The sequence below is a fragment of the Rhinoderma darwinii genome, chromosome 2, assembly GCF_050947455.1.
Source record: "Rhinoderma darwinii isolate aRhiDar2 chromosome 2, aRhiDar2.hap1, whole genome shotgun sequence".
NCBI classification, from domain to species: domain Eukaryota; kingdom Metazoa; phylum Chordata; class Amphibia; order Anura; family Rhinodermatidae; genus Rhinoderma; species Rhinoderma darwinii.
In genome coordinates, this window is record NC_134688.1 from 159236279 (window position 1) to 159261409 (window position 25131).

Consider the following 25131-nt stretch of genomic DNA (forward strand, 5'->3'; position numbering starts at 1 on the left):
GACATTCACTTAGATTAAATGCCCGCATTTTCTAGTGTCTTTTGAGTGCGAATCTTAATTGCAGACGATTATGAATAGAAATTGGCATTAATGAAGGAAACTCTAAGAACCATGAATACTAATTGCATTAATGGCTTTTTAACTGATTGTTGCTTAAATATAGCATGAAAGTGACAGAGATTATGCTGGAAACATGTTTGCTAGTCGGCACTTCAGACCCCTTTTTGCAGGGTGATGGACTTATTATATGTCACTATTAATAACACAAACACAATACCAGTGAGAATAAGAACATCAGTGTAAACATTAACACAGTGTTTCCAGAGAGTTCAAGGCACGCTTAAATGTGTTAGACAAAGCTCTGGGAATGTTGACATTCCTGTTTTAACTTGGGAAAAAACCTGATGAGAAGCTGTAGAAATTACCTGAGGAGCCCTACAAACATTTACTCGCCTGGATCCCTGAATGGACACTTTGTGCTTGCTTTGGATAAGTTCACGTGTCAGTGTATCAGCCAATTCTGAAACTATTTAAAGGCAAAAAATGTCTAACTTACACATCAATACTGAATTTTAATAAAATGTTACCGACTAAATATATTTTACTTGATGGGAGATGCTCAAAAATAAAACATTTACTTTGATTGTGCAAATATATATGTATGTAAAAATAAAAAAAATAATAATAATATATATATATATATATATATATATATATATATATATATATATATATATATATATATAAAAAATGCCTAAACCATTAGATGCCTCTTTTGAAACTGAAGGAACTCTGGACTAGAATTTACTATTTTGAAAACCTTTCCCTTTTCTACGTGAATAGTTGTGTGTATGCCTGGCCTGCATACAGTAGTTAGGAACAAACTTGGCTACACCACTGATGATCATAGGCGGATGGAAATGCTGCCAAGTACAATTAAAGGAAAACAAAGCTGTGCCGTACTGTAAAATTCTGATGACACATGAACACAAACGTTCCCCTTATATTAAAATGAGCACATGAGCCAAGTAGTGATACTCTCCGTTACAGTATCACAATGTCCACTTTAACTCACAATCTAATAATTTCAGATAGCAATACTTAACCATACATATGAATGCACCCAGACTGCTGGCACTTTAAAGACAGCCCGAGGACTGACTGAGAAACCTGGCATAGAACAAAGGCTGCCAAAAGGCAACTTGTGAAAGTACTAGAATGCCGCATTGGAATAAACCTACACAAATAGTGTCAAAGAGCCGTTTCAAAAATAATAAATGGTTCGGATGGGTCCCTGGAAGTAAGTGGCTTGTTTGTTTCTTGGATTTTGTTCATATAAACCTAAAACAAAATAATATATTGTGTTAGTATATAAAACCAGATGGCTTAGACATGCAATAAAAAAAATAAAAAAATCTTAAAAAGCAACTGTTTGACAAAAAATAAACAATTCAATCTCCGTTGAAATCAGCAGTCACCAATACATCATCTGAACAATAGCCCGAATTAATTGCCAATAAACCAAAATGATAGAATGCCTGTTATCCCACTGAGTATTGATGCAACCACGGCCACATTATACTGATAAGACAGTCACTCTGTGCACTGGAAACACGGAGATAAATTAAACAGGGCGACAAAGGCGTGTGGAACCCAGCGTCAGCAAAAAGGTTTCTCATTTTCACACATAAAACCAAAACACAATGGATTTGGATGTTAATATCAGCTTGTAATCCCTATATTTTACAAACTATGATTGACAAGCATTGAAACTTCAAGGTACATATATTTGAAATATCAGTGTGTTTAATTTGTACCAAAAGCAGTTACAAGGCCCATAGAAATGTGATCTATGGATAGTACACCACAATAATGGAATGGAAGGCTAAGGCTCTGACAAAGCCTCATCCAAGCAACTTCTTTAAAACGTAAGATGATCCCAAGTAATAGAAGATATATATATATATTTTCCAGCATGCCTTTCACTGCTTCAATCCCTGCGATTTCCAGCTGAACTAGAAGAGATACAGGTTCCCTGATAAATGTATAATCAGAATATAAAAGGAATGAAATGCTGTCAAGTTTCACGGTTACACAATCGGCAGTTTTTAGGAGCTGTATGGTATCTCTGTTCTTTGACAGATGCGCATAACAAAATGAAATAATGTCAAGACTTGTGTGCTCTTATCTGCCACTGTGTATGCTGGAGAAAAGGGACTTCAAATGCAATTTTTTTTACTTCACAGATGAATGTGAAAAGTTTTGTTTGAGGCTTTCAAAAAGCAAATGCAATCTTCAAATGCTGACATCTGTCACGATTTGGGCCAGAAATAAATGTACAGCGTCTTGGAAATGTGTTTACAATATACATATAGAACAAGTGCCATAAACGGATGTTTGTTTGACAATAATAAGCCGTTATTGCATGGTTTAATATGATTTCTATACGTCCTTTAAAGTTTGCATTAAAAGGGTGCTGAATAGAAATGGCCTCACTAAGGAGCAACTAAATTCTGCAGCCTAACGTTTGCATAATGCAGTAAACATGGCCAAAACGGAGATGCATTGGCTTACTGCAGGGCAGCCCTGCTATTTAGCTTCAGGGCTGAAAAGTCCACTTAATATTCGCTTGTTTGGACTGTGAGGGTATACGCATGTATCCATTCACCATAAAACTGACAAGTATACTGTACATGCGGTTTGTCCGTAGAGTCATTCTGAGCATGACAACATATGGAGGCAGGATTTTACCTGAAAAAAAGGGTCATATCTACTGTGATGATCACACCATAAATTAGCTGTTGATATTAGTTTCTATAGAGGGGAAGGTATGTAGGAGCGGATATGACGGAGGATCGAGGCAATGGACATTTTAGTTTTTGTTCTTTATTTCTTCTACACTTACTTGAATCTAAAATTGATCTATCCAAATCTTCAATGGAACATCCTAGGCAAAATATTGTGGTAATCATTATATAGAGAGCAATAGCCCCTTAATTTTGGGACCCGACGGGAGTCCCCCACGGTTGTGATATTCTAACATGATATGACATAAGTCAGAAAATGAATTTCAGCTGTATTTCTTGATTTTCTTTTTCGCATGGATTGTTAAAATAGTTTACATATCTTTCTTAAACACAGATATAGTATATCTTCTAAAAGTTACCAAATATGCAGATGTCTTGGCTAGTTTAAAACTGCCCAACATCACCCACATTATAGATCCAAAGAATCAAGAAGTAGCAGTTATATTTTTTCTCTCTGCAGAAAACTCACCTGTCTGGCTGTCTCTGTCAAAGAAGATGCTTCTGATTTCCCAACTTGTTGGACCATATTGTAAAAAAGACTTTCTTTATTTTGCAGTAAGTTGAAGGGTTCATCATATTCTTTTACTCTTCCTGAATCAAGCACCTGTATTAACATGACAACTGTTACTAATAAAGGCAAGAATTATCTAGGACAAAATATACCCATCCATTACCGGATTTACATCTCAGTAGCCTAAAGGTACAACTTGCCTAGCCCCTTAGTCCACTCCCAATAATAAAATGACACACTAAAACCCACGCTTTTTATGCAAATACACATTATCCCCTAGACAACCGCAATAGGTATATTCATATTCTTGCTGCCTTTGAAACAGCATCAACTCTTCTAGGTACACTTGCACAAATGGTGTCCTCAATGCTGAGAAATACAGGCAGATACTTATCCATCATGCAGTACCATCAGGGAGGTGTCTGATTGGCTCCAGATTTATACCGCAGCAGGAGAATGACCTCAAACATACAGCCAATGTCATTAATAACTATCTTCAGTGTAAAGAACAAGAAGCCCTGTAAGTGATATGGCCCCCACAGAGCCCTAATCTCAACATCACCGAGTGTCTGGGAATACATGAAGAAATAGAAGTATTTAAGAGAGACTACATCCACAGAAAATTTGTGGTTAGTTCTCCAAGATGTTTGGAACAACCTACCTGCCGAGTTTTTTCAAAAACGGTGTGCAAGTGTACCTAGAAAAATTGATGCTGTTTGGAAGGCAAAGGGTGGTCACATCACATATTGATTTGATTTAGATTTCTGTTCGATCACTTTGTATTTTGTCAATTTATAAAAAAAATCTATTAACGCTTCTATTTTTGAAAGCGGTCTTACTATGCAACATTTTTCCACAACCGCCTAAAAGTTTTGCACAGTACTGTATATCCGAATGATCTGTGGGTACTACCACGGTACCAGTGAGATCAGCGGCAGGAGCACCGCTATTATACACAACCAATCTTCTACCACAACTTTTGGCATTAGAAATAGTCCATCAAAGCTTTAGTTCCGTAAAACCCCTAAGAAATTCATGTACACAGTCAATAGCAGATAGTGCCTCCCTGTGGTCAGTTCAGTGTGCTGAATAAAAGGGTTTAGGTTATTAAGCAAGTTTAGCAAAAAAAAGCAAACCTGATATATCTTCATTTTAAATCTATCTTATAACCAGCAATGGCACCAAATTCTAAGGATCAATTATGTTCCATAAATAGTGATGTGAATGCTTAATCAATAAAATATAAAGTGTCTGGCATATTGTCGATTACTTAAAATCTTGACAAGGCCATTTTTCTGCTAAGCAATTTAATAGCAGGTAACTAAGACCATGGTTAGTAAGGAAAAAAGTATTTGCCATGATTGCAGTTGTTTACAGCTGCTGTAGGGCAGGGAGGGAATAAAATTCCATAACTGTGATTCACATCTCCGTTTCATTTACATTTTTACACACAAATAAAACTGAAAAACAACAAAACCACTTTGAGCCTTTTCCATATTGCAACAAGTTTTACAGCCCATTTTGACATGGGTTAAAGCTGAAAAACACAGCAATGTGTAAATCATAAATGTAAATCACAATGAATGCAATCTTTCAAATAGTTGCAAGCTATTTAATTTGATTTATACACTTACACATTTATTGAAGTGGACCTGTCTGCTGGTATACACGTACAATCACCACTATGGTAGTGTAGCCTTAAAGTTCAATGCCCAACCTGCTAATAATCAGCAAGTCCAGCAGATGTGACATTGAAGACTAGAGTCCAAAATAGGTATATGTCTCCATAAACATTCCCCCTTCTTTCATGTATTGACTGACATGCTCTTATCTAGAAATTTAATCACTATCCGTAAGTGTGCACCATGCTTTTAATTAGCACACAATCTATTACTCTAAGGCTGGGTTCACATGATGAGGTAGTGTGCCGTGCAGCCAGAAACTTATTGCCATTTTGTACTGCGGCTATTTTTTTATTGGCCACACAGCACACTTACTGCAAAGTGGGAATCCGGCCACAAAGTGACCCTGCACTGTGCATGCATGAGTGGATATATGTAAGGGCACCAGATTCATCATCTGGAAGATTGACAAAAGTTTTCACGACGATTTCAGACCTATTTTAATGGCTTAAATGCTATGTACACCTTTGAAAAAGATTTAGAATTTTTTAAAATAAAAATGGCTGTGTGATTGGTGCAACTCTGTAGTTACATTTTATTAAAAATAATTTTTACTTTTTCAGATACAGCTGCTTTGTATCCTGGATACACAGCAGCTGTATCTAGCGCTGAAATCTGTATCCGTCAGGTCAGCGGGACTGACTGGTTCAGTGACAACGGGTCCAACTGTAATCGATCACACCCATGTTATGAACTTAGATGTGATCGGTAACAGCTTGATCCTGCGTGTCAGAGACTTTTATTGAGCAGATCGAGTAAACATTCATAGTGCAGGGAGAGAAGGTGAACACTTGAATTGAATAACCTGTAGATCCCCTTATAGCACAAACACTTCCACCAGACGTTTTCTGTAGCTGCAAAATAAGATTTGCACAACGTTGAGGAAGAACTTTGGACCATTCCTACCTGCATATCATCAATGCTTCTGGGATGCCTTGCATTCACAGCCCCATTCAGACCATGGCACAGCATCTCTATAAGGTTAAGGTCAGGACTCTGACTTGGCCATTCCAATACACAAATCTTTTTCAACCATTCTTCAGTTGATTTGCTTGTGTGCTTTGGGTCATTGTCTTGTTGAATCACCAACGTCTCTTCAGCTTGAGGTCATGGACTGCTGCCCTTACATTCTCCTGTAAAATATTTTTATACTCCTTTAAATTCATTGTCCCTTCAATGATGGCAAGGCAGCCAGGCCCTCAGACAGCTCAAACTATGGTTCTCCCTCCACCTGGTCTCACAGTTGGGATGAGGTTTTGGTGTGGTTGTGTAGTGCTCATATCCTTCAAAACAAAGCAGTGTGTATTTGTGCTAAAAAGTCCCACTTTTGTCTCATCTGTCTATAGAACATTCTCCCAGAAGCACTGTGTAATAGCCAGATGATCTCAGGGAAAATGTAGACGAGTCTCAATATATATATATTTTTGGACAGCAGCGGAATCCTTCGTGGTGTGCCTCCATGTACAACATTTTTTTCAGTGTTTTTCTAATAGTAGTCACACGAACAGAGTTTTTGCATATTGTAGGGTCCCTAGTAGGACTTTTGTTTCTTTCTCACCTCTATCAGGATTGCCCAATGTACTCTTATAGTGATCTAAACAGGACACAGACTCCTAGGGACAGTAGCCACAGACCAGAATTTTCTCGATTTGTAGACAATTTATCTAACGGTAGATTGATGTACACCCAGGTCTTTAGAATTGCTTTCGTAGCCTTTTACCGTTTAATGGTGTCTGTATAACACGTCTTCTGAAAGTTGTTTGCCTCAAGGCATGGGTCACACTAAGGCCTTATTCACACGACAGTGAAAAAAAATGTCCATTTAAAACTGATCAACTGTCAGCTTTTCATGGCCATTTTGCATCAGTTTGTCTGTAAATTTTCATCCATTTCAAGTCCATCTGTCCGTTTTTAATGGCCGTTTGACATCCATTTTGCATCAGTTTTTCATGGCCGTTAAAAAAACTGATGAATTTCATTGGTCAGGCTTTTTTTGTCCCAACCCCCTGAAAAGAACCAAAGGAAGGTCACATGTTCACCTAGACACTATTTACAGCCTCCCTGTATATGATGCCACACGCCTCCCTGTATATGATGCCACACGCCTCCCTGTATATGATGCCACACGCCTCCCTGTAGATGATGCCACATGCCTCCCTGTATATGATGCCACACGCCCCCTGTAGATGCCACACGCCTCCCTGTAGATGATGCCACACGCCTCCCTGTAGATGATGCCACACGCCTCCCTGTAGATGATGCCACACGCCTCCCTGTAGATGATGCCACACGCCTCCCTGTAGATGATGCCACACGCCTCCCTGTAGATGCCACACGCCTCCCTGTAGATGATGCCACACGCCTCCCTGTAGATGATGCCACACGCCTCCCTGTAGATCGTGCCACACCAGCCTCCCTGTAGATCGTGCCACACCAGCCTCCCTGTAGATCGTGCCACACCAGCCTCCCTGTAGATGCCACACCAGCCTCCCTGTAGATGCCACACCAGCCTCCCTGTAGATGCCACACCAGCCTCCCTGTAGATGCCACACCAGCCTTCCTGTAGATGCCACACCAGCCTCCCTGTAGATGCCACACCAGCCTCCCTGTAGATGCCACACCAGCCTCCCTGTAGATGCCACACCAGCCTCCCTGTAGATACCACACCAAACTGCCTGTAGATGCCACACCAGCCTCCCTGTAGATGCCACACCAGCCTGCCTGTATATGCCACACCAGCCTCCCTGTAGATGCCACACCAGCCTGCCTATAGATGCCACACCAGCCTCCCTGTAGATGCCACACCAGCCTGCCTGTAGATGCCACACCAGCCTCCCTGTAGATGCCACACCAGCCTCCCTGTAGATGCCACACCAGCCTCCCTGTAGATGCCACACCAGCCTGCCTATAGATCATGCAACATACTCACGAGAGCAGCGCCGTCTCTCCTCTTCTTCACTTGTGGTCACTCGTCTGCACGGGATCTGGCAAGGCAGAGCGACGGGGCGGTGACGTCATCGAGGCGCCTTCAAACCCCAGTGACCACAGACGAGTGACCACACTAGAAGAAGCGCCGCAAACGTGAGTATGCCAACGATAGCCAGCAAGGGAACTAGTAGTTCCCTTGCCAATCCCCATGTAACAGATCCATTTTTAACGGTTGTTACATGTATTGACAGCCGTTAAAAACGGATCCATTGACTTCTATGGGGGCCGTCAGGCCGTTAAAACGGCCAAAAATAGGACATGTCCTATTTTTTGATGGCCATTATTCACGGGCCGTTAAAAAAACGGCCGTGTGAATGCACCCATAGAATATCATTGTTCTGAAAACGGCCATGTGAAAGCCGTTAAAAGGACGGCCATCACATGGCCGTTTTTCACTGTCGTGTGAAAGAGGCCTAACCAATCTTTCTTGAGAATAACAGATTTGTCAGTAACCAGGCTGTGTGCCCTTTTGCCAAGTAGCTCTGGGAGAAGTCATTAAAACAAAAGGCTCACTTACTTTTTCTCCCTGCACTGCGGATGGTTACTTAATGTGCTCGACATGAACAGTACAACGGTTTGTGCGTTATTAATTTAGTTAGATTGTGTTAGTCTATAAATTTATAGAAAACCACATTTTATTAGTAATCAGTGCAGAAATCCAGGTAATTCCAAAGGGTTCACTTACTTTATCTTCCAATTGTAACTGTATAGTCAGAGGCATGCAATATTTCATATGCCCCCAATAAGTTTTTCAACAGTGGCTTTGGATCTTTCTGAAGATTTGTAACTTATGCAAAGTCAAAGGAACGCATAAATTCACTCCTATTTTTTTATAAGTATCCTCAAACAGATTGTGTGTGAATGTTTTATGTATATAATGTATAAACCTACATATACATTTGGGTAGAATATTTGATATTAAAGTAGGTACAAACTTATTTGTTAATTAATTTAAAAAAATATAGGTCGAATCCGTTCACTATATAGTGAACGGATTAGACTATATTTTTTAAATTAATTAATAAACAAATTTGTACCTACTTTAATATCAAATATTCTACCTAGAGTGTGCTGGTTTGTATCCAATGATGTTTTTTGTTTTAGTGTTTGTCATACTTAAATTTGGACGGCACCGTGCATATTATATTTTTTTGCATTTTTTCTAGGTTACTTAATTGGATTATTTTCTCAGGTTTTTTCTACATATACATTTGGTTAGAAATGTGTAACAGGTTCTGTGTCGACGCACGGGGTTAATTAGCCTTCATCAGCTCAAAGGTCTGCTAGAGTGACGCGATCTGTTACCACTCAGGTTCTCCCTCTCCTCAGCCTGCAAGCCTATCACAGCCTGGCCTTACGGTTCTAGCTCCCGCCCTTGGTCTATTTATACCCTCACTTGCAGCATGTTCCTTGCCTGTGATTCTCTTGTTTTCCTGGCTCTGCTATTCCTGCTATTTACCTGATTGACCGCTGTATCATTTTTGACCCTGGCTTGCCTGACTATTCTCCTGCTCTGTTTTGCTACTACGTACTCTCCTGGTTTGATTTGGCTCGTTCACCACTGCATGTTGCTCACGGTTTTCCGTGGGAACTGCCCTTACTCCCCTTTGCTTCTGTGTGCCCTTGTCTTGTTGTCTGTCTTTGCACTTAATGAGCGTAGGGACCGTCGCCCAGTTGTACGCCGTCATTTAGGACGGGCCGTGCAAGTAGGCAGGGACTGAGTTGCGGGTAGATTAGGGCTCACCTGTCGTCTCCCCACCCCGTACCATTACAAAATGTTACTACCACACATGATAACATTCATGTGTTATTGAAAAACAAAAGTGCCACATAACCCCTTAGTGACCGCCAATACACCCTTTCACGGCGGTTACTAAGGGGTCTTATCCTGATGCATATGCCTTTTCATAGTGCATCAGAATAAGCTCGGCACAGGTGTCCCGTCCCAGGAGGAGCGGGTGCTCGGATGTCTGATGTGACCACTGCATCTAAGTGGTATATAGAGTGAGGGGGCTCCCTCTGTCACCCATCGGTGGCCCCTGAATGCAATCGCGGGCCTCCGATGGGTTGCCATGGCAGCCAGGGTCCTAGTAAAAGGCCCCCAGGCCTGAACCTGGCTATATGCCTAAAAAATGTTTTACACAGACAGGCAGAAATGCTTTGGTATACTAAGTAAACCAAAGCAATAAATAAGCGATTAAAAGATCGCATAGTGTAGTCCCCAAGTGGCACTGGAAAAAATTATTCTTGTGAAAAATTTTAAAAAATCTGTGTACAGTAAAAAACAAAACCATGTTGTAACGTCCGTGGTGACCGACCACAAACTCCTTCCATCCAGTCGACGCCCTCCTCTCAAGAGATGTTTTCACATACGGCCATCCTGTTCCACAGTGTCCACCAGGGTGCGCTCACAAGCTCAGTCCAGACTTAAGCCAGAGCGCACGCAAGTTGGAGATTGAGCTAATTGCTCCCAGAGCACCCTGGGCTACAAGAAGGTCCCAGCCCCATCCTCCCACGCCTGAGCGTTGTTGTCGTATTCCATAGTTTGTCTTGCAAATTGTCCCCTAGTGTTCCCTGCTCCCAGTGTTCCCTGCTCCTGTATCCTGATCTAGTGCCGTGCTTAGCTGTAGCCATGCTGTATACCACGCCTATCGTCTACCTGCTGCCTAGTTCCTGCCAAGCCTGCCTTGCTACTGTCCGAGCTGCCACAGGTACCCTATATGAACTATAGACTCTGACCTGCGCCCTGTTGGCCAGCTGCCATACCGCCAAGGCGGTACGTCCTAGTGGGTCCACGACCCCTACGTGACAGTGCACTCCGGTCTATCCAAGACCATGACGACGTCACAAGAGATGCGGATGGATATGCTAGACCTCCGGTCTCGACAGGATCAAATCCTCCAGGCCTTGAACATTCTCGCACGTCGGCGGGAGGCACGAGCTGTCGTTCCTCCTACTACACCTCCTGGCAGAGTTGACCCACGTTTTTCTTTGCCACTTCCAGACCGCTATGATGGAGACGCAGGTACCGGACGTGGATTTTTGAACCAGTGCCAGATCCACTTCAGCCTGTATACTAGGACATTTTTGTCTGACTGTGCAAGGATCGCTTTCATCATCTCTCTCCTCACTGGCAAGGCCCTTGCATGGGCGAACCCTATCTGGGAGAGACCAGGACCAGAGACCCGTGACTTCCAGGGCTTCCTCCTGACTCTCTGCATGGTGTTTGAGGAGCCTGGACGGGTCTCATCTGCAGCGGTTTCCTTGATTAACCTACGCCAAGGAAACACCTCCTTGAGCGAGTACGCCATCCACTTCCGCACCCTGGCGGGAGAACGGTTATGGAATAATGAGGCCCTGGTGGCTGCATTCTGGCATGGACTGTCTCCTAAAATTAAGGACGAACTTGCCGCTTGAGACCTGCCATCTACCCTGTATGACCTCATCCTTCTGTCGGCCCGGATTGATATGCAGATCCGAGAACGGCTCCAAGAGGTTAGTCGGGAGGGTGACCTTCCTAGTCTTGTCACTACTTTGCAGCAACCCCTGCTGTCCTCAGATGTCGATCCTCCTAAAGAGTCTGTGATGATGGACCAGTTTAAGCTATCCACCCAGGAGAGACAACGCAGACGCACTTCGGGACTATATTGCGGCCTCGGAGGCAATCTTGTGAGCCTGTGTCACCAAAAATCCCAAAGCCTAGGGTTGCTAGGAGAGACAACCTCGGGTAAGAAAGGACTTCTGTCTAAATTGTCCATACCAGTGACCCTAGTGTCCGGCGAGAGAACGCATCAAGTCTCTGCGTATCTGGACTCTGGATCCACTGCGAATTTCATCCGTAGAGACTTGGTGCATCTTCTTCAATTACCCACCATCCCCCTGGAGAGGCCATTGACGGTTGCATCAGTGAATGGACGTCTGCCAGACCCAGTTATAGCGGTGACCAAGCCGCTGAGGCTCCAAGTGGGAGCTCTTCACTCCGAACTCCTGTTGTTCTATGTCCTATCCAAAGCCGTTAACCCTGTGTTGTGGGCCTGCCTTGGCTCCGACTACATGACCCAGTCCTGGAATGGAATTCTCGAGGGGTTCTCCAGTGGGGCCCCGAGTGTCAAAGCCGATGCCTGGTGCAGATTAGTTCGGCTCAGCCTTCGCTGCCTCTGTCATTGGAAGGATTGCCGGGTCATTATGCTGCAAGAGGGAGGCGGAGACATTGCCTCCACATCGGGTGTATGACTGCCCTATCGAGCTGATTCCTGGTGCATCTCTTCCCCGTGGTAGGGTATCTCCTCTCTCCTTGCCAGAGACTCTGTCCATGTCCACCTATGTGAAAGAGAACTTGGAGAGGGGCTTCATGCGGAAGTCTTCATCCCCGGCAGTAGCCGGGTTCTTCTTCGTTAAAAAAAAGGATGGTTCTCTTCGTCCTTGTATTGACTACCGAGGCCTCAACCAGACCATGGTGAAAAATAAATATCAATTGATACTGATCTCAGAAATGTTTGATCGTATATATGTGGTGCCAAGATTTTTTCCAAACTAGACCTGCGTGGGGCTTACAACCTAGTCTCCAATTTTTACAGACAGTTCATCCCAAACTTCTCTTCACTAACATCTCCTATCTCTAACCTCACTAAGAAGGGCATGAACGACAAGGCGTGGACTCCTGAGGCAGAGTCTGCATTCAATAGCCTGAAGAGTGCCTTCACGTCAGCCTCTATGCTCCATCATCCAGATGTGTCTCTACAGTTCTCGTTGGAGGTGGACGCATCCTCTGTCGGTGCTGGTGCACTCCTGTTCCAGAAAGGCTCGAAGGGCAAGTCAATGGTATGTGGATATTTTTCTAAGCTCTTCTCTTCCGCAGAATGCAACTACTCGATTGGGGATCGGGAGTTACTCTACTAGAGGGCGCAGCTCATCCCATCCTGATTTTTACGTACCATAAAAACCTCACCTATCTTCAGACGGCCCAACAGCTGAACCCTCGTCAGGCCAGCTGGTCACTGTTCTTTACCAGGTTCCAGTTTGAGCTCCATTACCGCCCGGTCGCTCACTCCAGACCAGCTGGTCTGCTCCAGCATTTGCCTGTGCCCAATGCCCCCTGGCAGCATATAGCCATGGACTTTATTACGGACATGCCTCTCTCTGCCGGATGCAGTACTGTCTGGGTGGTGGTGGATTTTCAAAGATGGCCCACTTCGTTCCTCTGACTGGTCTTCCTTCTGCTCCTCTGCTGGCCAAGCTGTTCATCCAACACATCTTCCCCCTGCACGGCGTGCCGTAGCATATTGTGTCTGATCGGGGGTTCAGTTCACCTCGAAGTTCTGGAGAGCCCTCTGCGGACTCCTAGGTGTAAAGTTGGACTTTTCCTAGGCCTGCCATACCGCCAAGGCCCAGTGGGTCCACGAACCCTATGTGACACGTTTTCCATAAAAAAAGGTTTGATTTTGTAAAAGTGTAAACCAGAAATAAAAAGTACACATATAGGTTTTGCCATGACCCAAACAATAAAGTTAAGACATTATATAAACCGCAAGATAAACGCCATAATAATTTAAAAAACGACTGAATTGCTTTTCTTTTCTAGCTTCCTTTCCTAAAAAAATTTAATAAAAGTTAGTCAAAAAGTCCTATGTATCTCAAAATGGTACCAAAAAAGGACATCTTGTCCCACAAAAAACAATCCCTCATACGGCTACAGCGCCGAAAAAATACAAAAGTTATGGCTCTTGGAATACAGCAATGCAAAAACTGAATATTTTCTTTTCAAAGTGTTTTTATTGTGCAAAAAGTAGTAAAACATAAAAAAAAACTACAAATTTGGTAATGCCGTAATCATATCTACCCATAGATTAAAGGTAACTGGTTATTTACGCTGCATGGCGTAAATTTAAAATGCAAAAAATAATGGCGGAATTGCGTTTTTTTTCTATACCACCCAAAAAAAAAAGTTAATAAAATGTCATCAAACTACATGTACCTTAAAAATGGTTGCATTGACCTTCATTATCTACTTACAACCTGCCCGATTGGCTAACTGCCCAATCGCTTCCTTTACTGACAGAATAGGCTCGGATGAAACTTAACGCCCAGGACTTCCAGTTCCGGCGCTGACATGTGAAGAAGAAGAAGGAGACGTGTGCTCCGACGCAGCCACCCTAAATCTTAAACTTTTTTGACATAGAACGCAGAGATAAACTCTCGGGTGGATTACCCCAATCCTGCAGAGGACAACGCTACTTATTGAAGGCGTGGTCATACATCCTTGAGGGAGCCATGCCTCAGACGACCTGCACCGCTTGTCTGCCAGCAAGGAAGACATAGAAGAAGTTTCCTCAGACGCAGTCTGAGGACTCTAAATCCAGTTCACAACATCTTCACATCGACTACAAAAAAAACTGGCTATCAAGGTAGCCAGACGGATCCCTCCAGATTTGCAATTTACACTAGTTAAGGCTATAAATGACTCTCTTCAAACCTTGCAATCAGAGGTTACTGTACATGCAGTTAGGCTAGACGAAGCAGAACATCGCATTTCAGCCGCTGAAGATGATATGGCGAAAGTACATACACATATTAGACATTTGATACGGCAAAAGAGCCATATCTTGGAAAAGCTTGATGACCTAGAAAACCGGTCCAGACACTGCAATCTAAGGCTGGTAGGTCTCCCGGGAATCTGTGCCTGCCAGTGCACTTTTCCACATATGTGCTGTGCAAATAAATCTTCTTTTCGACTTAGAAGTTCCATTCAAAGTTGAGCACGTACACAGACCTCAACTTGAGTCAACTTGACAGACCTCGCCAAGTCATCGTCAAATATCTAGACGACTATGAAAAGGAGAACATCTTGAGAGCTTATAAAAGAAAGGCACAGCCCTTGCGCATTGAGGGGGGTCAATGTACTTCTTTTTGGAGATTATTCTATTGAGCTCACACGCAAACGCAGAACGTTCAGCAGGATTTGTACAGTGCTCCATCACAACAAATGGCACTTCCAACTTCAATATCCTGCGACACTACGCATCACCAGACCTGATGGCACAACACAGACCTTCACGGATCCTGAAGAAGCGGAGACACTGCTATCGGATTTTGTGACCGCTCCACCACCTGGAAACTATGCTGCGGCTGCAGCTAGCAGAATGGGGTTCACAACTGTCGTCATTAGAGCAATGAAGACACCCTGAAACACAGCTGACAACGGGACTTCAGGAACTCACGCCGCCTTATTTTTTCTTTCTCCCCCCCCACTATCAGGAGGACTGGTTCGGCTGCTATGCTGGCTTGTGACATTATCTGCAACAGATAGCCCACCCACCCCTCATCGTTAATATCGGGTACTGGAATGAGTGAGTACAGTTATCATACAAGTTGGATATTGTAGTGTCTTACTTCTTTACTCATTCTACATATGTACAAGTAGTTTCATTCCACTAGAGCATTATCATATCTGCTTTATTTAAATGCTTAATTAGTAATTGACAAGGTCAACATGTCGTGTTTTGTCTAGCAATTGCGGGCATGAATCCCTCTCCAGTACAAATGGCCGCACGGATACTCCACATGTCGGAAAGAAGTGAAGTGAATTCAGGACGATTTTTTTCCTACTGGAGCTTGGTGGACTAAATGTTAATGTTTATTATTTTATTGTTCAATTGATTGTATGTATTCATGGTCAAGTTAATCAGGATCGCAGATTCATATAGTTTTGCCTGAGCATCATGCTATGTTGGGAGTGGACAAGACTCATGAGCATTGAATATTTTATCACACGATTCTCCCTATGAAGATCGTGACATGGAATGTCAAAGGACTACGGTCTCCTCACAAACGCTCCTTAGTACTTAAGCATTTGAAATGTCTGAGAGCAGTCATTGCCCTTCGCCAAGAGTCTCACTTACGTGAAAGGGATTTTTTTTAGGATGAAAAAATTGTGGGTAGGGGAGGTACTAGGCTCAGCCTCAGATGATAGAAAAGGGGGAGTTCTTACACTTTGAGTAAGTCACCATCACTTCAGGTAAAATCAACATGCAGATACAGAATGTAGGCTTCTCCATACTCTCCTAGACACTCCAGCGGGGAACGGAGCATATACAATATATATGGACCGAACGGGGATAACAAACATTTCGATTCGGCCTTGCAGACCCAAATTGCTCGACAATACCCAAAACAAAATTGTTACGGGAGACTTCAATAGTGTACTGTCACACATAGAGGATAGGAAATGCTTGAGAACATCTACACTGACAGTGAGAACATCGGATAAAATATTGCAATCTTTTACCTCAGACCTACAGATAGTTGATGCTTGGCGGTCTTCCAATTCGGATGAGTGAGAATACACGCACCACTCACATGCTCAAGGGTATTGGTCAAGGATTGACTATATCTTGACAGGGACCTCACTACCTTGCATATCTAATCCAATTATAGAACAACTTTTAATTTCAGATCATGCGTCGGTCTGCTTGGAAGCAGTGAAGGCATACAATAATTATATTTCACAACCTTCATGGGTCACTTTGCAGGAATGGAAACTCACTTGGGCGGAATTTGAGTTATGGCTCAATCGCAGGGAACGTTTTCATAGTTCTGCGCTGGAGGCTGAATTGTTTAAATATGGTAATAAATCTGGCAGGTTGCTTGCCAACTTGGTTAGGGGAACCAGACCCTACTCCCATATAACCCAACTAAAAAGATAACACTGGCACAGTTAGCACACTTTTAAGCAGTTATATGCTGATATTACCCCGTTTCATAGAGACCATGGTTGCCAATACGTCCAATCCTTAAAACTACCAGTTATGTCATCCACACAGCTATATACTTTGCAATACCTCCTCTTCGGTGATATATGCATTCAGACTATACAAGCCCTTAAAAACAGTAAGTCGCCGGGGCCAGATGGATACTCGGCTAAGTTTTACAAGGCCCTTCGACAGCAAATTACGCCTGCTTTAGTAGCTTACTATAATTCTATTTTACATGGCACACCTACACCCCCAGAAGCTAATTTGTCATACATAAGAGTGCTTCCTAAACCCAGCAAGGATCTCTTATTACCCTCATCCTATCGCTCGATGTCTTTAATTAATCAAGATCTAAAACTAAAACGAATTGCAAAAATCTTTGCCAAACGATTTTCACATATACTCCCTAACCTAATATATCCAACCCAAGTGGGATTTGTATGTGGCAGGGCGGCATTATCTAATAGAAGGGTTTTGACAGTTTTGGATGCCACAAAAATTCTGCATTAAACAATACGCTTTGATAGCCTTGGATGCCGAAAAGGCATTCGATAATGTTAGCTGGAAATGGCTAGATTTAGTACCTCGACAAATTTAGACTAACTGGTAGCTTTAGAACGTTCCTCCCAGCAATCTACAAAGAACCGCGAGCTGCCATATACTCCCCGGGCTGTAGACCGTCCTTGTTCACTTTGCAGAAAGGTACCAGACAGGGCTCCCCCTTGTCCCCCATTATTTAATTTGGCCCTGGAACCTTTGGCATATAATCTGGGGAGAACCTCCCTATTTTAGGGCATACAAGTAGGATCTCAAATGGTGCGTATTGCCCTGTTCGCCGATGATATCTTACTACTCATGTCGGATCCGGCTAAACATTTACAGAATGTGTTTCAACAGATCGGTGACTTCGGAAAAATATCAGGATTCAAAATTAAATCCCGAAAAATGTAAATTCCTTAATTTACTCCCCATTGCCCACTTGGATCGACAGGTGAGAGTCATTTTCAGACCCACTAAATAATGGCCTAACATAACTGTGGATAAAAGTAGGTAGAATCCCTGCCTCTTCTGAATTTCGGTAAGCTTTTTGCTATATCGATCCTTCCAGGTTTTGAAATGCTATTGTGTCCACTAGCCTTTCCCTTTTTTTCTTCCATCCAGATTATACTTTGTTCCTTAAATACTCTGTTCTGCATTGTTAGGGTTGCCTTTGAATCTCGATCTCTGCTCTTTATACATATATATTTCTATGCATGTACTTTTTTAACGTATCCAATGCCTTTTATAACTGTGAACATTTACCTAATGAGGTCAGCCACACCTGGTTTTATTTACCTGATTACTATGTGTTGTTGTTTTTTTGGCGGTTTTTTTAACCCCTCCCCAATCTCCTCTGTGTATTTAAACTGTATACTGTGCTGTTCTGTTATACCTATTTCTCGGCCTGACGAAGACGCATGTTCTGCGTTGAAACGCGTTGCCCATCGTGTGTTGCCCATCCTGTGTTGCACAATAAATCAGCTTATCAGTACCTATCTGCCTTTTCTTCATATCAAGGAGCGCTCTCCAAAAAATATCCAGTTTTTATATATTTCATTGAAATATACTATCCTTATCTTCCTGCGGCTCAATCACATTGATGCCGGTACCTGGATACGGAAAGCTGCAACCTGGCTACATCAAACTGACTTTTACACTAAGCTATACCTGCCAGTACTAGCTTTTATGGTGAGCCTAATCACTTACCTTTACTATTCAGTACCCTATCTTTTAAGGTTTGTCTTGCACCATGTGGCGCTGTGTATATTTTTCTCTCTTCAGACATGCTTCCATATATGGTCTTAACTATCCCCCCTACTATATAATATACAGTCTGACATACAGCGATGGGAAACACTTCCAATAAACTTAATGGGAACGCCACAAGCTTTCTCCAAGCTCCTATACCCATTACAGACTATACCACTCCTCCTGAAACATACTGATGTTACTAATTTAAACAGAGCATTTACCACAGTTATATGGGGGGGGGGGGAAAGAGGCCCAGGATATCAGTGGCCAAGTTGTGTTTGAGTAGGAGACAGGGGGGGGGGGATTTCAATGTTCCAAACATCAGAAGTTATAATATAGCATGCCTGGGCAGACACATTTTAGATTGGGTTCACTCCTCTAATTTATATTCTAATTTCATTTTAGAATCTGCATTAGTAGAACCAATTGACTTGATGTCACTAGTGCATACCACTTATGTATCCCTTCCGCTAAAGACTCCATCACCATACGAGATACGATTGCAACATGGAAGGAATTAAGAAAGCGATTTGGTCTCTCTTTCCAATTCTCTGTCACTCCAAATGGGTAGGTGTTCAAAGACTTTCCAGCTGGAAGGCTTAATAATTATTTTAGGAGCTGGAGACAAAAAGGCATAAATACTGTAGCACACAAACGGCATGATTCTGCACCGAGTATAAAGACTGCCGCAAAACCTTAAATCATTCTGTGACAAGAGCTTACGTGACGTTTCTAGTGAAACTTCAGTTAATGACTTTGATAAATTGCTAGATCAGAGATTAACTAAAAACTCCATCTCTGCTATTTATCAAGCAATTAGAGATAAATGCGGGACGTATAAGCCGCCACTCAGGTTTCCCTATTGGGAGAAGGTACTACAAAGCACCTAAGTTTCTGAACGCATACTGGAGGGATGACTACTATTGCGAAAACATATTATAAATGAGACTTGGAGGCAAACACATTTTAAACTAAAACACGAAGCTATATATGCCTTTAACTTACCTGTCACATTGAACAATCCAGAAAGATTGAAAAGTTGTCCGAAAAGTCAAACACACAGAACGGATCTTACCACGGTATGTGGACTTGTCCACAGATCCAATCATATTGGAGGAGTGTACTTACCTATATAAACACCATGTGGAGAATCCGTATTCAGGTGGCGCCTCTGCTGTTATTGCTCCATTCTTTAGTGCCTATAGCACCTCAATCTCAGGAGGGACATATGTAACCCGCCTTAATACACATTATTCTTTTAGTGGCGAAGAGGTGTATATTAAATAAATGGATTACACCTCAACTACCCTCGATAACTGATGTGTCAGCTCAGCTGAAATTTTACTTATATGCTGCAAATTTGAACCCGAAAGACAGACACACAAAAAGGTAACGCGATTTTTTGCAATATGGAAACCATTTGTTACGACTCATCTTACTCTAGACGAGATCAGAGAAATTATGTCTAAACTTCGATTCTCCACATGGTATCACACCGAAAACTTTAAGGGCTCATTGGGAGTCTTACAGCAATCTGACTGATATTTTTTGGTATTTTCATAAAGAATATGTTATGCCGGGCTTTCACGACATTCTCTACTGAAATGTCATGAATGTAACAGCATGTTCTTGCTTGCGATCCTTGTAAAGAGGCTTAAAACAATGTTAGGCAAAATGTATATAATGCTATATTTCTGCCCAGGTTTCTTTTTTATTGTGTATAACTGGAATTTATACTAGTTCTATGTATGGACGTTTGATTTTTCAATAAAAAATGTAAAAATGAAAAAAATTAAATAAATCAACGCCCAGATTACAATTGAAGAGGTGACTGAAAGTATCAAGTCGCTCACTTTCTCCAAAAGCCCAGGCCCGGACGGCTAAGCAGTCCTGTATTATAAAAAAAATCTCACATTCTGACTCCTCACTTAACTACATACTTCAATACACTTATGAATGGCGAATATATCCTTGATTCCAAAACCTGACAAAGTTGAGACTTAATGTAATAACCTTCGTCCTATATCGGTATTTAATATCGACTACAAGCTGTTTACAAGAATACTTTCAACCAGACTCCATACATGACATCAATAATTTCCCCACCAAACAGGCTTTATACCAATGCGACAACCAACAGATATTAGATTAGCTCATAATATCATTCTTCGTGCCTCATCACATAAACATCAATTATTAGTGTTGAGCCTAGACATTCAAAAAGCATTTGACTCAATTAGCTTAAAATACTTGTATAGAGTGTTACACCAGTTCGGTATTGTGGGTCCCTACCTGACTGCTATCCGAGCTCTGTATCATGCACCTCAAGATACAGTAAAATTTTTGGGCTAATATTCTCCTTATTTTAAGATATTAAAAAGGATGCGTCAAGGTTGTCCACTTTCCCCTCTCCTGTTCGCACTCGCCAAGGAGCCTCTTGCGCAAACCATTCGTCTTAACCACGATATTAGGTGTTACTGTTTGGATACACACATTTAAAGTAAGCATATATGCTGATGATCTGATTTTATTTGTAACTACGCTACTCGTCTCTCTGCCATATCTTATGGATAGCCTTACATGTTTTGGATCATTTTCAGGTCTTACTATCAACCCACCTAAATCAACAGATATGCACATTAATGTGACACTGCAGCAAATTGAGTTAATAAAACTCAATTTTGGCTTTCAATGGGAGCACTCCGGCATGACATACCTGGGGATTACACTTCCTAGAGACGCAAACAAGCTCTATCTCAGCAACTACCCAAAAATGTTTGCATCCATTAGAAAACTTCTTGAGGAATGGTCTAGATACCACATATCGTGGATGGGCAAACTCATAGCAATTAGAATGACAGTTTTACCTAAACTAATGTATTTATTTAGAGCCCTTCCTGTAAGAATCCCTTTACAAGCCATCTCTCATATACAGAGACCGGTGAATAAATTTGTGTGGGCGAACTGAAGTCCGAGGGTAGGCAAATCCACTTTGTATCGCTCGACTACTAGAGGGGGGACTTAGTCTTCCTGACCTAAAATAATACTAATACTATTACGCTTCACAATTATATCAAATTGCCGCATGGAATTGTAATCCTTCTGCCGTTAAATGGGTTTTATTTAAAACACTTACTACACCCCCTTCTTCCCCTCAAGCACTGATGTGTTCTCCTTACCTAAAGTCTTACATATCTAGGGTTAACAATAAAATTGTCAAACATTCCCTGACTCTCTGGTAGAGAAAAGTTTAAGCTCATCTCCCACCTGTCCTCTTTACAACCACTTTTGCATAATCCAGATATTCCGCCTGGATTACGTCCTGTGGATTTTCACTGGTGTGCCACATCAGGACTCCATTCCCTCCCTAAGTTATACGAAGATGGTAGGCCTCTTCCCTTTGACAGGAGCTTCAAATCCCATTTAGGGAACATTTTCGTTACATACAAATATACCATTTCCTTTCCGGTCCAAACTTTGTACAGCAAGACTCTACTCTAACATTCTTCTAAATTACCAGGCGTGGCTCCCCCAGGGAAAAGGGGCTTATATCCGCCCTATACTCACAATTTAGAGGCTCAACATACACGGGGTCTATATCATACATGATATCCTGGGAGAGAGAACTAGGTTCGTTATCTGACACGACCTCATGGCAACACATTTTTAGATAGAACAGCTACAGCTTCCCAATCAAAAAACATTAAGGAAACTTCTTATAAAAAATTAACAAGATGGTATCTCACTCCTGACAGATTGGCCAAACTTTTCCCAGGAAGTCCTCATATTTGCTTTAGAAATTGTGGAGAAAGGAGGCACTATGGCCCACATATGGTGGTTCTGCCCACAGGAAAAGAATAGAGCGCTTAAATAACTCTGAATTTTCAAGTGCAATTTAATTATCTCCCTGGTCGGCAATGCTGAACGCAGACATCCCTGATGTGCCCAAGAACAATAGAAAGCTAATCTCCCATATTTTATCCGCCGCTAAATGGACCATAGCAAGAAACTGGAAATCCCCAGTTATTCAATTTTTGAGGACACTTAATAAAATTAAAGAGATCCAACAGTTTGAAAAAATAGTTAGTATGTTATAAAATAGGCTCCCAAAGTAGAACTCTCAATGGTCAGGCAGGTCCAGATGACGACTTCCTTTGGGTAGTCTATTTTACAAGGCTGTACATCCCCATACTGGAATTTGCTAATTTCCATACAGTAGGCTGCACTGTGGTTTAAAGCGTTTTCTTTTCAGTCTTGTACTTGTATAATGACTTTTGTTTATTTAGACATGATTACCCAATAGTACATCAAAATAAATGAGCTCATATACTTGCCTTTCAATCCACATTTACCGGTTTATTATTACTGTTGATATTATGGTTCCGCAAAGCCAAACTTACTCCCGCATGTGAGAAAATGCACTTGTTACTCATGTCTTTTTCTTACCAAATAAAGAGTTTACAATTTTTTTTTTGAATGGTTGCATTGAAAAATACAACTCATCCTGCAAAAAACAAGCTGTCATACAGCTATGTTGACCAAAAAAATGAAGTTATGGCTCTTTTGGATAATGAAAAAAAACGGAAAAAATTGCTTGGTCATTAAGGGCCAAAATAGACCAGTCATTAAAGGGTTAAAGAGGCTGTCACTAGTTTAGTAATGCCCTATTTTGTAGCTAATCTAATAGGCGCTGTCACACTGGTAATTTTAGTGAAAATTGTGTCCCAAAAAGATTATTATTATTATTTTAACCCCTTAAGGACTGAGCCTGTTTTGGCCTTGAGGACACAGAAGATTTTTGCAAATCTGTTACTTTATGTGGTAATAACTCTAGAATGCTTTTACCTATCCAAGTGATTCTGAGATTGTTTTCTCATGACATGTTGTACTTTATAATACTGAAAAAATTGTTGTAGTTGAATTCAATATTTAATTGTAAAAAACACCACAATTTTGAGAAAATTTGCAAAAATCTGCATTTTTCTAAATTTTAATGTATCTGCTTGTAAAACAGATAGTAATACCACACAAAATAGTTACTAGTTAACATTTTCCATATGTCTACTTTATGTTTGCATCGTTTTTTGAATGTCCTTTTATTTTTCTAGGAAGTTACAAGGCTTAGAACTTTAGTTGCAATTTCTCACATTTTCAAGAAAATTTCAAAAGGCTATTTTTTCAGGGACCAGTTCAGTTCTGAAGTGGCTTTGAGGGCCTTCTATATTAGAAAGTCCACATAAATCACCCCATTTTAAAAACAGCACCCCTCAAAGTATTCAAAACAGCCTTCAGAAATAATTTTAACCCTTTAGGCGTTTCACAGGAAATAAAGCAAAGTAGAGGTGAAATTTACAAATTTCATTTGTAATTCAGTTTTTTCTGTAACACAGAAGGTTTTACCATGGAAATGCAACTCAATACTTATTGCCCAGATTCTGCATTTCTTAGAAATATCCCACATGTGGCCCTAATGTGGTAACGGACTGAAACACAGGCCTCAGAAGCAAAGGAGCCCCTAGTGAATTTTTGGGCTTCTATTTTATTAGAATATATTTTAGGCACCATATCAGGTTTGAAGAGGTCTCGTGGTGCCAAAATAGTGGAAACCACCCAACAGTGACCCCATTTTGGAAACTACACCGATCAAGGAATTTTTCTAGAGGTATAGTTAGCATTTTGAGCCCACAGGTTTTTTGCTAAATTTATTGGATCTAGTCTGTGAAAATGAAAATCTACTTTTTTTCATAAAAAACATACAATGTTTTAGTTTTTACAAGGAATAAAGGAGAAAAAGCACCCCAACATTTGTAAAGCAATGTCTCCCGATTACGGCAATAACCCATATGTGGTAATAAACTGCTGTTTGGACCCACGGCAGGGCTCAGAAGGGAACGAGCGCCATTTGGATTTTGGAGCGCAGATTTTGCTGGAATGGTTTTCGGTGCCATGTCGTGTTTGCAAAGCCCTGGAGGGACCATAACAGTGGAAACTCCCCAAAAGTGACCCCATTTTGGAAATTACACCCCTCAAGGAATTTTCTAGGGGTATAGTTAGCAGCATTTTGACTCCACACGGTTTTTGCAGAATTTATGGGAATTATGCCATGAAATTGAAAATCTAAATTATTTCTAATAAAATGTAGTTTAGCTCAGATTTTTTCATTTTTACATTAGATACAGGAGAAAAACCACGCCAAACATTTGTAAAGCAAACTCTTCTGAGCACAGCAATATCCCATATGTGGTAATAAACTGCTCTTTGGACACACGGCGGGACTTAGAAAGGACGGAGCACCATTTGACTTTGAGCTCAAGTTTTGCTGGAATGGTTTGCGGCCCCATGTCACATTTGCAAAGCCACTGAGGGGCCAAAATAGTGCAAACCCCGCAAAAGTGACCCCATTTGGGAAACTGCACCCCTCGTGGAATTTATCTAGCGGTATAGTGAGCATTCTGACCCCGCAGTTTTTTTGCTGAATTATTGGAATTATTCAGTGAAAATGAAAATCTACATTCTTTCCACTAAAATGTTGCATTTTTTTCATTTTCACAAGGAATAAAGGAGAAAAAGCACCCCAACAATCATATAGCAATTTCTCCCGA

The 25131-nt window shown here is 41.5% G+C and overlaps 1 protein-coding gene across 2 annotated transcripts in view; it reads right to left on the reverse strand.

Annotated features, from left to right (window-relative positions):
• Positions 1-732: 732 nt before the first annotated feature.
• The window catches only part of ABCC4 (ATP binding cassette subfamily C member 4 (PEL blood group)), a 300550-nt gene continuing 276151 nt past the window's right edge, over positions 733-25131 (reverse strand). The window contains exons 30-31 of one of the 2 annotated variants that reach the window (XM_075852387.1): positions 3277-3411; positions 733-1341 (exon numbers count right to left, since the gene is read on the reverse strand). In XM_075852387.1, the coding sequence (XP_075708502.1) occupies positions 1252-1341; positions 3277-3411 (225 nt within the window). In that variant the 3' untranslated portion in view covers positions 733-1251. Of the gene's footprint in view, positions 1342-3276; positions 3412-5958; positions 6134-25131 lie in introns of those variants that run through there. The other variant, XM_075852388.1, reaches the window with a different exon arrangement.